Consider the following 16,794-nt stretch of genomic DNA (forward strand, 5'->3'; position numbering starts at 1 on the left):
ACATTTAAGTAGCAAAGATAGATTAAAAATTGTAATTGGGAAGAAGTTCTCGAACATATTACTTCAGTAGAAGCTTTTAAATACAATATTGAACAAACTAGTACAAACAAGTAGTAACCAAATAATTGAAGCAGCAAAGTGGCATATCCTTAAATATTGTTCACCCAAGCATATCCTAAACAATTTCAGACCAGAAAAATTGTAAATAGCCAGAAAAAATACCAGTCACATTACTTAGAACTAGGAACCATGAACTCAGCATCATTTCCCAAAGCCTCCAATATCTCAAAAGAAAGACAAACTTCAATATCAATGCTACCTTCTTCAGCTCCTGCAAACACAGTAATCTTCCCATTACTTTTATTTGCACTCCCACTTCGAACCCCTACCGGTTTCCCCCAACCAAAATCATTACCATAAACATCAAACCTCGGAGAACTACTCGTAGCCAATGAATTAGCACCTGCCAAACTATTAATCCCAAACAACTTCGGCATTCTCAACCAACACTCATAATCATCCCTTATTTTCTCATCAGAACGTAACATAATCATCTTGTTCATCTCCAATGAACATTTTCCAATCCCACATTCCAGAATCTCCCCTGCTTTCATTGTGACACTGCCAATGATCCCTGCATTTCCAAAATAATCCTCGTCAAGCGGAGGAATCATCCTTGGTCTAACACCTATAACTAAAACGTAACGAAAATCTTCTTCTGGGTCGAGTTTTTTGCTTCGAACAACACATCGCCATACATGAGATAACAGCGCTTGAAGCGAAGATATTTTGATTTGAACATTCTCTGTTTTGGTTTCTTCATTTGCTTTTGATTTCAGTTCCGCGATTTTCTCCTTTGTGAAATGGAAAATTCTTTCAGGTAAGTCATGTGGCGGTTTTCTACTTTGTGCTTCTGATTTTATGAAAGGGAATCGTATTGGAAGTTCAATGTCATTTGGGAACCAACGTTTGAATGAAGGGAGTTTGGTTATTTTGTGAGAGTTTTTTGAGATTTGTGACCAAGTATTGACGAAATGCCAAAACATCTTGCCATCACAAACAACGTGGTTGAGAGTCAAACCTATGAAGATGCCATTAGCTAACTCCGTTACTTGGACTGCTAGAATAGGTTGTGAAGTGGCTTCGTAGTTTTTAACTCCGTTAAGTGGGAAAAATGAGTGAACTATAGAAGGAACATAGTTTGGTTTAAGGATGTCTGATACAGTTGTGTTTTCCGCTTTTGCGTGGACGAAGAGAGCACCAAGGTTGTTGCAAATGATGGAACATGATGTGTTGTTGTTGTTGTTTGTGGCTACGTTGTGTTGGGTGATTATAAGACGGCCTGTTAAGGGTGGAAAATAGGAGAGTGTTGTGGAAAGTGTTTGTTTCAAATGGTGGATTTGGTTTTGGTTTGGAATGGATTGATGGAAAAGAAGGCCTTTTTGGATGGTTTCAACTAGGAGAAATTGGAGATCCCATGGTGTTAAATCGATTATTTGATAATCACTTCTTGAGTTGAGATTATTGTTGTCAATTGGTGCTTGGATTGTACTAGTTGAGATCACTGTGATGGAATCCATGAATAAGCAGCTTTGATGAGACACCGGTGAAGGGACCAAGAACAAGACCAACTTACTTCTACTCTTTTTGGTCAAGATGGTTGGTCGAATATTCTTTTTAATAGAGTACTACACCCGTGCATCTCATATTCTCATCAAGATGGTTGGTCGAATATTCTTTTTAATAGAGTACTACACCCGTGCATCTCATATTCTCATGTATGAGAAATAATATTTTATATTGAGTAAATGGTCAATTACCCTCTGAAATTGTAGCTTTCGTCAAAACCCCTTGAATTTTGCAAAACTTCAAAATCCCCCTGAAATTGTCGAACGTCAGTCAAATACCCTTTCCGTTAATTTCCTCCATCCAACATGCTGACATGACTGTTAACTGTCACGTGGCACTGTCATATGATCAAAAAAGTCATGCCACGTTACAGGGTAATTGACTATAATTTTTTTTTAAAAAACTGATTTTTTTATAAAAAAAAAAATTTACGAAGGCTACTATATTGGATCTTGGCAAAGTTTTCCCTCACCAGCTTGTGATGCGAGAGTATTTAGTTGATCATAAAACATAAGATCATAATCAATATCACATGATTCTACTTAATTAATTTTGTAGGATTGACAAGAGATAGCAAGATCGTAAAACATAAAATCGTAATAAATATTGAAGGTTCCTACCATAACAAAAATAATACAGTCAGGATCCGTTGACACCCGGTATCAACGAATTCATTGACACCAAATCTCAACCGTCTATTTTTTAAAATCAAAGGTTTATAATTGTTTACTAAATTAACTCACATGTGCCTTTCTCACTGAATGTTCACTCTTGTTTTCTTTTTATTCCTTTTCAATCTTGCACAACAAAATATATAAGAAAAACAATCATCGAAAAACTCTAATTGAAAAACATGGCAGCATGTGATACTCCTCATTTTCTTCTGGGAAATTTTCTATGCTTTACCACACGTAAACACCGTTGATATACGGATGATCACTCGTCATCTTTTTTGTAACCTGGTTTCGAGCTCGTACGCGAGTTTGCTGGGTTGCGCCCGTGATGAGTGTTCGATTTGTTAGGATTGATTAGGGTTGTTTCACTTTAATGTTTTATCACGATATATTACCCATTGGGTTGATTCTGGGTCAGGTCCAACGTCCCCTCAGCTCTGTATCTTTCTTTTTATTTATTAATTATATTTCTCCTTTTGTCTAAAAAAAAAAAAAACACCGTTGATATAATTCCTGTTTGCATATCTTTCCCTCTTGGTATAAATTTATTCTATGAATCCCAATATATTAAGGCAATTTTTGCAAAATTTGTGATAAGGATCCCAATTGAATAGGACGGTAGTGAATATATGAGTATTTTGGATGAGTTTGCTTCTATTGATGGAATTTTAGTTGTTTAACCAATGGTTGAATACTCCCATGTAGTATCATGAAAAATGAATTGGATTAAATCAATTTTTATTATGAATTCGTGAAGGGGGAAATTTTAAATTGAATTGCTGCCAATTCTCATTATCGAGAGGGAAATAAATTCAAGAACTATGTTGTGTTTGATGATTGAGATCAGTGAGGAGGAGAATACTTTCATTTTTAGTTAGGTTAAAGAAGATCAGCAAAAAACGGGTGGGGATCAAGGGTGGGGATCAAGTGAGAAAAGACCATATGAGTAAACTTAATAAACAATTAAGAGCCTTTAGATTAAAAAAATAGAAGGCTGAGATTTGGTGTCAACAAATTCATTGACACCAGGTGTCAACAGATCCTAACTCATACTAAATATATATATTACTCAAAGTTTCATATCTTAAACATAACATAAAACAAACAAGTCTCAAATCTTAAATTTAAAAGACTTGAAGTTTCAAATCTTAAACAACTTAAAGTCTCAAATCTTAAACATAAAAACAACTTAGTCACAAAACTTAAACTAAAATGACTCCAAGTCATGATCGTAAAAATCATATGGGATCGCTCAATTTCACGTTGATCTCACGTTTTCATGTGATTACGCAAGGATTTGACTCAACTAAGGATTCTACTCACGATCCTGGTTGGTAGGGGTGAGTGAAATCGCAAAATTGTGGGTTTTTACAGGATTACGACAGTGTATGGGACTGATTTTCATCGCAATTGATGACGAATGCAGTACATACCAAAATTCGTCACAGGTTTTGTTCCTCAATAGAAGTGTTTTCAACACTGTTATTGTTAGGGTTCTAGGATGATAGGGAGTAGGAAACAATCAATGTTGTTCTCTCTTTCAAATTTTCCTTCAAACATATGATGTAGTAATACGTGCCTTCATTTTTTGTTAAAATGTCCCATTGTCCTGTATTTCATGTCACATATTCATTATATAATCACTTAAGAGACCGTTTGCGGATAAATTCTTGTTCAGAGTCTAATAAAAAGTTCTGATTCATTTTTTAGCAAGAGCAAATGCTTTTCTTTTTCTAAAAATAATAACATGAAACGGTTCAAAAAGTAGTAAGAGAAGGCATAGTGCTAAAAGTTTTATTCCCATCACAAACTTAACATGAAACGGTTCAAAACCTTTCAATATACATGTGATTAACAAATAACTGAGCTAAATCTGAAAGACCTAAACTAATTATTCATAATTATTCATAATATTTACATAACATACAGATACAGAACTCACATTAACATAAACTAATTAAAAGATATGTATAAATTGAGGGTCATTTCCCATAGCCTCCAAAATATCATAAGAAAGACAAACTTCAACATCAATACTACCTTCTTCTGCCCCACTAAACATAGTTATCGTTCCATCACTTTTATTTGCACCCCCACTTCTAACAGCAACAGGCTTACCCCAACCAAAGTCGTTACCATAAACATCAAACCTTGGAGAACTACTAGTTGCCAAAGCCTTAACACTACTAAGCCTACCTTGAAACAACCTTGGATTTTTCACCCAACTTTCATAGTTTCTCCTCACAGTATCATCACAATGTGAAGCTATCATCTTATTCATCTCAAAAGCAACTTTTCCAAACGCTCCTTCAGCAAGTAATTCCCTTGCTTTCACTTTCACACCACCAACCTGCAAGGCATTTCCGAAGTAATTCTCGGGCAAAGGTGGAATAATTCTGCCTCTAACATCAATGACTAAACAATACATGATTTCTTCTTCCGGATCGATATTCTGACCACGAATCACAGCTTGCCAAAGGTGAGTTAAAAGTGCTTGTAAAGAAGATATTTTGTTTGTATTGGCCTCTTCGTTAGCTTTTGATTTCAGTTTCGTAATTTTCTCCTTTGTGAAATGGAAAATCCTCTCAGGTGGAATAGAGTTTTCATCAGTTTCAGCTTCAGTACTTTCTTTATTTTCCTCCTTTGTGAATGGAAATTTTATAGGAATTTCAATTGAGTCATCGAGAAACCAACGATTAAGTGTTGGAAGCTTCGATGGTCGATCAAAACCACGTGAGATTTCAGACCATGAATTGATGAAATGCCAAAACGACTTACCATCGACAACAACATGATTGATTGAAAAGCCAATGAAAATGCCATCAACAAGCTCAGTAACTTGAACTGCAAGCAATGGTTTTGATGTGCCTTCGTAGTTTTTTACTTTATTAAACGGAAAAAAAGAGCGAACAATGGAAGGAACATAGTTTGGTTTAAGAATATCAGAGACACTTGTGTTTTCAGCTATTGCATGGATAAATAACGCACCTAGATTGTTACAAAGGATGCAACATGAGGTTGTGTTGTTGTTGTCGCCGTCTTCTTCTTCTTGATGTTCAATGATGAGACGACCGGTGAGGGGTGGGAAGAAAACAAGAGTTGATGAAAGGGTGTTTTTGAGGTGTTGGATTTGGTTTGAGGTGTCTTTTGGGTTTTTGGGATTATGAAAGAGAAGTCCTTTTTGGTTCATTTCAACTTGGAGGGATGAGAGGTCCCATGGAGTCAAATGGATTTTTTTTATGTTGGTGTTAATGTGACTTGGTGATTGAATTGTAGTGGTTGATATGAGTTTTACGGATGCCATATTTGAATAATGAGAGGTTCTACTCTCTAGTGATGTGGGGAAGTGGAGGTAGAGACTACTTTTATAGATGTTTTTAAAACTTTCAAGTCAGCAAAGTTGTCTTCTTGGTAAGGAATCTATTTATAACATATCTACTACTCCCTCCGTTTCAAAATGAGTGTCGCTTTAGCCAAAAAAATTTGTTTCAAAATGAGTGTCGCTTTCAGTTTCCAATGCAATAATAACTTTTTCTTTTCAATTGTATCCTCCAATTAATACCCTGCACACTACTTCCAAAGTATTACTTTTAAAACTAACCAATAGTTAATAAGGATAATTTGGTAAAATAACCATTCTTTTTCTCTTAATCATTGCATTTCTTAATATGTGTGCAAACATCTAAAGCGACACTCATTTTGAAACGGAGGGAGTATTGATTTGAAAATTTATGAAAGCAGACCTTCGGTTTTTATTTTGGTCTTAAAATATATAAGAATATTTGAAAAAAAATTGACATATTTATTTTGTTTTGTTTTCATATCTACTATTATTAATACTTTTTGGTCTAAATTTGGACCAATCACTTTTGCAATTTTGAATTTTTTTATAATATTTATTTTGGTCAAAAAATTAATATAATTAATCGACAAAGCATATTTATTTATCAGATTTAACTGTTGACTAACTTTTAGTGTTTATAAAGATTAATAAAGTTAAACTAATTGTATCCATGTACCCATGTTTATCTATATTATATAGAAATATAAATAATCTTACATTAAACATTTGGGTCAGGGAAATCACGGGACCATCATATTCAGTGACGGATCCATGATTTTTGAATAGTGGGGGCATCTTATATAAAATTGTCCTCTACGATTTTTTATATTATGAAAATTTTGAATGATTTTATCATTTTCAATATCAATAAAAATATTTTTCTCTGTAGATAATTAAACAATCATTTAACTGATTATCTTCCACTCGATTTCGCATCCGATTCTTGATAATATTCATATTATCAAGAAAATATTTGAGATATATGACGATAGGTGTGGATTAAGAGAGAAATAATTTATGATTAGTGTGGGCAATGTGGTTAAAATGTCAACTATTATACATTATTATAATAAAAAAAAGTGTTTTTAAAATTTTTGTGTGGGCACAAGCCCACAAATGCAACAAGATGTATCTGTCCCTGATCATATTAGGCAAGAGCAATCACACTAGTGAAAGAGACGCTACACATTTTATCCATAATTTTAAGGCAATGAGTTTATGAGTCCTCTCATTTATAAAATGTTCAACCTCCACTTTTCTAATGACGTGAGACTTCTAACTCACACTTGTTTACACAACAATATCTCCCCTAAAGTTTGAGTCCATCAATTTGAAAGAAAAAAAAAAGTCCATCAATTTGATCATGTTCACCCCTCAAGTAGAAGCTCTTTCATCCGGCACACTTGCACTTGTAGTGTCGTTGCTAGCTAAGCATCAGTGGAACCCTTCGCATTAACACCATGTCAATAAAACTTTCGATACAAGGAGTCACTCGAACCTTTCATCGAACCACGACTCTGATACCACTGTTGGGTCACAAGGGGAGCCCAATGGATCATCCACATTAGGAAATAGCAACCACACAAATGAGAAAGGCACCACATATTTTTTTTCAAATGAGTTTATGGGTCATCTCAATTATAAAGTGTTCAACCTCCACTTTTCTAATTGATGTTGGACTTCTAACTCACACTTGCTACACGACAAAACGATTGCTATAAATGTTGCTAATGTGGCACCTTTTAAGCAATATTACATTAAATTTATTTATTTTTCTTTCTTCAAAAAATATTCAATTTATTTATTTTAATTTATTTAATTTAATTTGTTTCATTTTTATAATACTTATATTATCGAAATTTTATCTGAATTTCATCTTCACAATTTATTTGTATGTTTTAAATGGAAAAAAGAATTATGTTCTTAAGGAAATTTGTAACAAAAAAATGTCTACCAAAATTTTGTAGTTAGTTAGAGTTTCATTTAATTATGGTGTGAATTTAAAGATAATTTTGAAAAAAAGAATGGATTGTTGAGAGTAAATTTCTCTAAGAAAATATTCGACTAAAATACGCATGGAGTTCCATTTATATAATCATATCCCTTCAAAAAATAATTTACATATATATAGAGGACGGATCAAATTACACCGCTTAAAAGTTACACCAATGGTACACCGTTCAATATCATTTTACTCGATGCATATTTTTTAAATTTTACCGTTGGATTGTAAGTTTATATCACATAGATCATTCACGTAAATTTTTTCAAAAATCTAAACCCGTTTCATATGTTATTGAGATACATAAAATGAACGGTTTATGCACTTTTATATAACACTGTTAAACTTGTTGTATCTCAATAACATACCAAATGATTTTAGATTTCTGTAAAAATTTACGTGAATGATCTATGTGATATAAACTTATAATCCAACAGTCAAATTTAAAAAATATGCATCGAGTAAAATGATAATGAACACGGTGTAACATTGATGTAACTTTTAAGCGGCATAATTTGATCCCTCCTCATATATATATATATATATATATATATATATATTCGTTTTTTATTGCTCCTCACTTTTGTTATAAATTTTGTTTAAACACTTGCAGACACCTTACACTTTCGTCCGAAAGCTCTTTCATCATCCATTCACACTTGCATTTGTAGTGTTGCTGCCAGAGGCACCAATAAAACCAATCGCCTGAACACTATTCCAAAAAGTGGGAGTATTTGGGAAAAATTTTAGGGCTATCTATCACACTAGTTAGCTAAAAATGTGCTGAAGTTGTTCTCAAGCCTTAATGGTGTCATTATTTCAAGATTTTAATGCTGCATCGATGATTACATCATTTGAAACTTTTAAAGGTTTAATGGTGATATTCAAGCTTTAATGGCGACGATGTCAAGCGTTTAATTAATGCAGCAATGGTGACATCATTTAAAGCTTTAAATGATAGTTAATGGATTTTGCCAATGTTTCCAAACTTGTACACGAATGCACAATAAATTTCATTAAATTTTCAAAAAACAATTTACTCCCTCCGTTTCTTTTTAATTTGGAAAATGCTAACTTGTGTCGTTGCGTATTTAAGACACAAGTTAATGAGTCAAAAGTGAAATTTTTTTGTTTTAATTAATGCATTTAAATTTAATTTTTTTACTTTTAATAATTGAATACACAGAATTTAATAAAAAGTTTATACTTTTAGATTGTTTAACATGTGTCCTAAGGGGACAAGTTAACATGACCCTTTTAATTTTAGGGTTATGCTAACAAGTGTTATAGGTGCACTTGTTAAGAATGCAAAAATAAAAATAATTGATGAGTTTATTTAAATCAAAATCAATTTTTAAAGTTTGGAAAATGCTAAACAGTGCTCCCGGAGTACTGGTTAAGAAATCAAATATAGTAATATTTGCATTGAAAGTTGAGTAGTCAATGACATTAAAAGCTTAAAAAGTGTCTTTATTGATTTAAAATTTCTTATTTTAGCTTCACTAGTGTCTCAGTGCCTCAGAAACACTCGTTAGCATGACACTTAAAGTTTCAATATAATGATGAATAATTTTTAAGATAAAGTTTTCTCATTAGACTTTTTATCAAATGACATTAGAGTACTTTTTTTTAGTAATACATTAGAGTACTTGTTAGTACTTCGTTTAATTTTAATCGTTACACTTGCAAAAATATTTTGTTTTCATTTAATTATCATTTTTAAAATTCAATACAATATTACTTAATTATATTTAATTATTTATCGTAGGAAGAGAAATAGATGAAGTTAGATAATACTAGTAATGTCCACGTGAGCTTAGCTCAGTTGGTATAGACAATGCATAATATTTGCAAGATCTGGGGTTCAAACCCCGGCCACCACCAAAAAAAAAAGATAATACTAGTAATGATTTAAAGTATGATAGAAAAATATAGTGAATAAAGTATTAAAAGCAGCTTGCTCAAAGATAGTACTAAAAGTAAGAAAATAATAATTTGTTATCTTGATATTAAAAAGTAGATTGTATTACTTAAATTTGTTGATAATTAATAAATTTATTTTGTTTTACATGTTTATCCTTCTTGTGAATTTATAAATTAAAATCTTGAAAAGATCCTATAAAAATTAACAATTGAAAGTCTCGACTAGATGTTATATTTTTTAACGGAGGTTGTATCACCTGTTTCAGGATTGTTGATTAACTCCATAAACCAATATTAGTTTTTTTAAACTATTTTGTCTTTAGTTATTGGTGTAGGTAGCATCAATCCTTATAAGTTCTCCTTCAACCATATGATTACACCTACAAGACATAAGGATCCCTTTCATTTTAATATAATTTGACTCATTCATGTGTTCCCTATCTAGAAGCATGTTAGGAGCTGCTCATTGTACGGTCATGCTCATCGTGATCACTCTATGCCATTGTCTGCCTCAGGTGTCACATGCCCACCAATTTTCATTTGGTTCGTCCTTGAACCACATCGTATTGGAATAAGTCTACTTTAATACCATTTGTAATACCTCATAACACTTTCAGGATTGCTAATTGAGCCCGCAAACCAACACTAATCTTTTGCGCATGTTTTGTCCTCACTAACATGTATTTTAGAAAACTTCTCAGAATGTCACCCATTCAAAAAGTGTTTTAGGTCAAATACGCTTAACTGTGGAGTTATTTTGTTCTGGACTACCGAAAAGAATATGAAACTTATTGGTATAGATAGTGCCAATCAATCCTTATAAGCTCTCCTTCAACTATATAGTCTCGTGGATCACTCTCATTCTAATGTGATTTGGATCATTTACGTGTTTCCTGTCTAGAACCATGTCATTGTCATGAATAGTTTTTTAGAGAAAGATAAATTAATGCATATGATTACTATATTTTTTATTTTAAAAATAATATAACATAGATTAAATTTTCTCGGTTGATATTAATTCATTCGACAACCACACCTCCCTTTAGGCCCCATTTTACAAATGAATTGTTTCCTTTGTTTCTTTTGATATTTAAATGTATTTTATATAGTTTTTCTTTTTATTCTATTCAAATTTTGTCTTATTAATTTAGTCCAAATATATTTGACTTTTTATATCATTTAGTTACTTTCTTTTATATAGAAGAAAAGTTTAAGTAAATTCACCAAGGTCGGAGCAGGCCTCAAGACTAGGCGAACGCTAACAACGAAGTTGAATTCACCACCTTGCAGGTGAATAAACTCCTTACAAGCGCGAGCAAATGGTATAAATGAAAAAGTGTTATACCAAGAGTACGGAGGAGAGGGAGTGTATCATAACAACAATGATAGGTTTCGGTTGTTAGTTTTAAGGCGTATACACAGAAGATCAAAACACACAAGAAGACCAGACAAGCCTCTTCAATAAAAAATACAGGAAAGAAATAAAATTTTCTTTCTTCAGTAAGTACGTATTGAACTACACTGCAATTTATTTTACGAATGAGACTTTCAAGTGTTCAGGGGAAGGGATGTTTTCATGTTGGTACTTTTCTTCTTTTTCCATAATAACTTCTTCCACAAACTTCCGCTTCCCAGTTTCTTAGTAGGTACAATGGCCGGTTTCTTAGTAGTTACAATGGCCAAATCATTAGCAGTAACACTGTCATCTGGAGCTTTAAATTCATTCAAAGATAAAATCTTCTCCAGAGGTTGTATAATGCCTGGAATGGTGGTGAGATCGGAGTCACGGTCACTTACTTTGGAAACCTTGGATTTAGTATCATCTTCAGATAGCATCTGATCGAGTAAAGATCGATTCTTTTTCATAACTTTCAGGGGAGCAGGGATAGGATTCGTTTTTGTTGTTGTGATGGTGGTGGTGGTGGATGTGGTACTGATAGGCTGTGCTGCAATAACATTGTCAAAAAGGGATGCATCCTTTGGTGGAGCCAATGACCTCAGCTGCTTCCCAAGATTAAGGATGGTTTCTTGACACTCTGCCAACTTTTCTGAAGCGGCTGTTATCTCCAAGTCCTGTAGGATTTAGCAACACTCTTCAGTACAATACCAACATGAAAAACCAACTCATAATTCAATTTGACAACATTGGAATTGTTTTATTTATTTATTTTTAGTCAATCATACACATGGAGATAAGTGGTTCATTATTTTCCCTAACTTGTCGATTGCCAATCTCCAAACATCAAACCTGAATTAGGGGCTTCGATTTCAATTATTTGTACCACTTTCTAAACCATATCAGTCGACCATCATTTACAATTATACTGGAAGAGAAATAAAGTGTTCTACTAGTCACATATCTAACAGTTTCTTGTTTCGGGCATATTAGAGGAGTTAACTTTCTAATCAGAAGATAACAAAAATAGGAAGACGCTGCAATAAAAATTGATACCTAGATGGAAACTAATTAAATGCATGTTTGTTTTCACAGTGAAAACAAAATGGGCGCGCTTTAATTCTGAAGCTGCCTCTAGGAGCTTCTATGTAGACGAACAGTGAGAGTCATATTACCGTGGAAACCAACTTGCGCCAAGACTATTTCAATTAGGAATTACCTGTAAGTTTTTGTTACCTTGAAAGTTGGAAGTTATAGATAGTATACAAGTAATATTAGTTTTTCCCACCAACAAAGCATTAACATATCTCTCTGATAAGTTTATATTTGCCTTCTATTCAAATTAGTTTGAACTTTGAAGCGCAAAATATCACATAATATCGAAGAACCAAGGCAGTAGCCTGTAGGTATGTTTAATTCCAATCATCTACCAGAAGGAACCAAATCATGGTGCGGCAATATCAATGCCGTACATTGTATGTTTCAGAGATTTATTCGAATGATATATCGTTCAATGCTTACTCCAAATTGGGATCCCTAATTTGTAATTTATAAAACAGAGAAAACTGAATGCTATCGAGATGTAACTTTTGTATAGGGAAGAATCATGCTTCATCTTGATTAAATATTCCAGAGTTTAACATAGGAACTAGCAGTCTTACTATGAGTCATTGAGAAAAAGGAATAGATTGAGATAAACTTACAGTTCGCAATGGCTTGTCTTTCTGGTTAATATCATGGTTTGAGCCCTCCTTTGGCATGCTGAGAACATTAATTGGATATGCAACAAATCCTCAATTAGAAATTAAAAGTTAAATATTAAAAAAAAAAATGCATTGAAACAAATATTTGAAGATAGGACTTACCTTTCAAGCTGGAGTTGCAATTCCAGACATCTGGTCTCTAATTCTTCACAACTGTGGTTCTTGTTCTCTAGTTCCACTTCTAATTCCAAAACCTTGAGACCGACCTCTTTTAATTCCGCCCCTTTATGCTGTGCATCAAGATCTGATTTCATAACTGTGTGATTTTTTATTTGATCCTCAAGTATTCCATAAGATTCTTTTAAGGATTGTAACTCTAGTCTTGAGCTGTCAATAGTTTTCTCTGATTCCAAAAGTTGATCCGTTAAGGACTCAATCCTATCAGTAGCTGATTGAAGCCGCCCTTCCAATGTTTCCTTTTGAGATTCAGCATTGATCAATTTTCCTTTAATATTTTTAATTTCTTCTTCCTCATCAGAATACATCTCTCGACTCTGACTCTGAAAATCATGACCATTTGAAGTAGTTACTTGAGGAAAACATGGAAACTGTTCTGCGGGATGATGCAACTTATCTTCCCCTGCAAAATGACCTATCATCCCAAACTCTGCTTCACTTTCGCTTCGTGTCTCATCCCAATCAAATTGTTTCTTGATGGCATCCTTCATACAAGAAACATCCTGAAGTGAAAAACAGTGATTCATTATCCAATCCAAAGCTGTTGTTAGTTCTTCAGCAAATTTTTCATGATCAACCTTGCCATTCAGTAAATCATAACACACATGTAGAAATTGCTGCAAAACGTTGCTGAGTTCAGATGTTTTCCATTGGAAAACACGGACCATGTAGCCCGTTGGCATTCCTGAATTATTTACTGAGGGTACAGTCTCATCACTTGTGCATAAGGGATCTGAATTATCACAATCCACGGCAGGCAAGTTGATTCTTTCAATAAGCTCAATTATCTTTCCTATTGACTTACTCAGGTCTTCGTGAGCTTGCTGTTTGGTTCTCTTTATTGGTGAGAGGTCAGTAATATTTACATCACTGGATGGAACTACCACCAAAGAGTTATTTGAAGGATCAGATCCTTCAATATGACCAGAGACTTTGTCGGAACCAAAGACGCACGGATCTAGATTATTCAGATTCCTCAAAGCTACTCTAATATTCTCGAGTATATCATCAGGATTTTTGTGAGTGACATGGTTTTGTTCCAGGATCATTTTTACTACATCCTGAAGCCAACTGGGAATGTTATCCTTTAGTTCATCAAGGGAAGATACTTTTTTATTTGATGTTGAGATGTCCGAAATGTGATCAGGGGTAGTCTCATTTTTCCTAGTTTCTGAGAAGCCATTGATCTCATCAACTTCTTTCAAAGAAGCACCAGAGATTTCAGTGTCTTTCTCAACAGAGACCACTGCTAATTTTTCCATTTCAACAAAGTCATCCATGAGATTTATGTCTGAAGCTCCAATGCTTCTGCAGGACCATGATTCCTTTTGTTTTCCACTTCTGAAGTGCTCCGAATCTGAAATCAATGCAGAAGCCGAGGAGTCAGCACAGCTAACCTTGTCATCACTGCCAATATCAGACATTGATGCCAAAGAGAACTCGCAAAGGTTACTTCTAAGCTGCTCCACAGCAACTTGACCTTTAGATGATTCTTCATTATGCGACTCGAGTTGCAAAAGTTTTGAAGCTGTGCGAGAAAGCATTACTCTTGAGAATTGGAGCTCATTCATTTTCCTACTTAGGGAATCTTTTAAGGCTTTGTTTTCTTCTTCGACGGCATACAGCTGCTCTGTCAAAGTATCGATTCTTCTATTGGGAGTCCCAGGAGAACTGTCAAGTGAAGATTCAACCATTGAACTAGTTGAGTTTAACTTGTTCCTTCTTATTTCAAGGGAATCTCGTCCTAACATTTCAACTTCATTTTTCATTTTTGCCAGGGAACCAGGACCTGGTAACCGTTTCCGAACCAGAAGGCGCAATCTCTGACATTCTGATTCTAACTTGGCAATTTTTTTAACATTCTCTAAGTGATGTTTGTGAGAAACATCAGCTGTCCGACGGCCAAATTCTCTCTCTTCATTTCGGATCTCCAACTCCTTTTCAAGTACTCGGACCTCATATGTCAGAGAAGCATTATCTTTCTCAATGGACTCTAATCTAATCATCAATGCACTATGATCTGCCTCAGCTTGAGTCAATTGTTTTTTCAGATCCTCAATCAATTTTTCTCTTTGAAAAATAGATGTATTAAGATGAGAATTTTCAGTCTCAACTTTTGCCAGCCTTTTACTTGTCACTGATAACTGATCCTCCCAAACCATGCACTCTTTTTCAAATTCCTTTGAAGCCTTCATCACAGCATCATGAATCCTTTGCCCTTGTTCTTCTCGAACAAATCGTAACTGCTGCATACATTCCTTCAGAGCTCCATCCAAATGGGCTACTCTTTCTTCATAAACCAATCGGTCCCGCAAAGCTTCATCCAGACCTTGCTTCGCCGACAACACTTCAACTTTTGCTTTTTCCAAACCTTCAAAGCAAGATTTTAACACAGACCGTTAAAAGAACTCCAAAAATACTTCAGCCATAAGTGGTTATTTGCTTATTTTCATGTCCAAGTTTACAAGGCGAACAATAAACGAAAACACAGAGACATGCACGTATGTTACCTGCCACTGCTTCTTGCGCAATTTTAGTTTGTTTCTTTACCAGCTCGTCTTTAGAATTACACTCAGAAAGTGCCGAAGCAAGCTTATTTTCTAATTCTTTGAAGTCTTTCTCCAATTCTTCTTTATCAGCAAGAAGCGCGTGTACCTAAAACACGGAAAATCAAACCAAACAACATACCCATTATTTTTATCACAAGTAGTACAGCAAAAATTCTTTCGTACATTTTATGATCTAATTAATTCAGCACAAAGGGCCTAAGAAAAAAAAATGAAAGAATCTTCTTGGTTCTATAAAATCACACTTACTAATAATGTATAAGACGCTATTAATTGATGAAGTATCTCTAAAATAAGTAAGATAAATAAATGAATAAAAAGGATGGTTACAAGCATCCAACGTAATCATCATGATATAATGATATAAACTTACAACATACCATAATAATTGGAAAATGATAAAACTATATAAAAGTGAGATTCATAATATAAATAAATTGATACTAAAAGAACAACTAACTTATTTACCTCTCCATTTTCTTTTGAAGTGAGATTGGCTTTTTCAGCAGTTACTATTGTCTTTTCTGATGACTTTTTCCTCCAAGGCCACGGTTTTTGATCCATAATGCTAAGAAGAATGTAACTATAATAATAATCATAACAAAATTATTAACCTCAGAAAAAACAAATCATCAATTTTGTTATTTACTCATATAGTGTTCAGGTTCAACAATAAAATTGCTACCACAAAAAAAGATAAAAAAACAAAATAAAATTTAATATTTCAGAAAAATAAATCAATAGCAATTTCCCATTTCATAAAAACATCTAAAACAATGCAGAGACTAATCTCTCGAGCCAAGTAGAACCGCAGAAGATACCCGGTTCACACTAAAATAAAATAAAAAAATGCATAACAGTCAACAACTAATTCAAATAGAGCCGAAAATAACGAGAAAAAAAGTTTTATTTCAATTTTTTCCATTATAAGTATAGTACTAACATAAAGTTATGCAATGTCTTTTATGTATGAAAGGAAATTTAAAAAAAAAATAGAAAGAAAATGGAAGGTTCTCACCTCTAATGAAATTTGAGATTAAGGTTGTGCATGATGAAGTAAGAAACTTGTTAAAATGTTGTGAAGAAAGTGTTAAAACATCAAGAGTGAGTTGAGATGAAAATGTAAATGATGTTTGGTTTGATCTGACACTCACTGTATGAAGAGAACTGAGCAACAACAACAGAGAGAGTGTGTGTTTGGTGAGAGAAAGGGAAAAGGGAAAGAAGTGAAAAGATGGGAAAGTGAAGAGTGGGAGTCAAGAGAAAATGACGGAGTGAGTGTGTTGTTGGTGAGAACAGAGAGAGGTGTAAAAAGTTGTA

General features: G+C 33.7%; 1 protein-coding gene and 2 pseudogenes across 3 annotated transcripts; all 3 read right to left on the reverse strand.

Moving 5' to 3' along the window:
- Positions 1 to 35: 35 nt before the first annotated feature.
- LOC146901068 (putative acetyltransferase At3g50280 pseudogene) lies at positions 36 to 1,763 on the reverse strand (annotated as a pseudogene). Its single transcript, XR_015022116.1, has one exon. The product of XR_015022116.1 is annotated as a putative acetyltransferase At3g50280 pseudogene (transcript).
- Positions 1,764 to 4,071: 2,308 nt separating this feature from the next.
- LOC146901069 (putative acetyltransferase At3g50280 pseudogene) lies at positions 4,072 to 5,738 on the reverse strand (annotated as a pseudogene). The gene has a single exon (XR_015021529.1). The product of XR_015021529.1 is annotated as a putative acetyltransferase At3g50280 pseudogene (transcript).
- A 5,153-nt stretch (positions 5,739 to 10,891) lies between these two features.
- Positions 10,892 to 16,725, reverse strand: LOC146901070 (filament-like protein (DUF869)). Its single transcript, XM_085738701.1, has 6 exons — positions 16,493 to 16,725; positions 15,943 to 16,057; positions 15,418 to 15,562; positions 12,833 to 15,278; positions 12,671 to 12,728; positions 10,892 to 11,644 (listed from the first exon to the last, which is right to left on the reverse strand). Exons 2-6 carry the CDS (start codon positions 16,036 to 16,038, stop codon positions 11,120 to 11,122), a joined length of 3,270 nt encoding a protein of 1,089 aa, XP_085594827.1. The 5' UTR covers positions 16,039 to 16,057; positions 16,493 to 16,725; the 3' UTR covers positions 10,892 to 11,119.
- Between the last annotated feature and the right edge of the window lie 69 nt (positions 16,726 to 16,794).

This window comes from Medicago sativa, chromosome 8 (assembly GCF_051527215.1).
Source record: "Medicago sativa cultivar Bolivia chromosome 8, Bolivia_mono, whole genome shotgun sequence".
NCBI classification, from domain to species: Eukaryota; Viridiplantae; Streptophyta; class Magnoliopsida; order Fabales; family Fabaceae; genus Medicago; species Medicago sativa.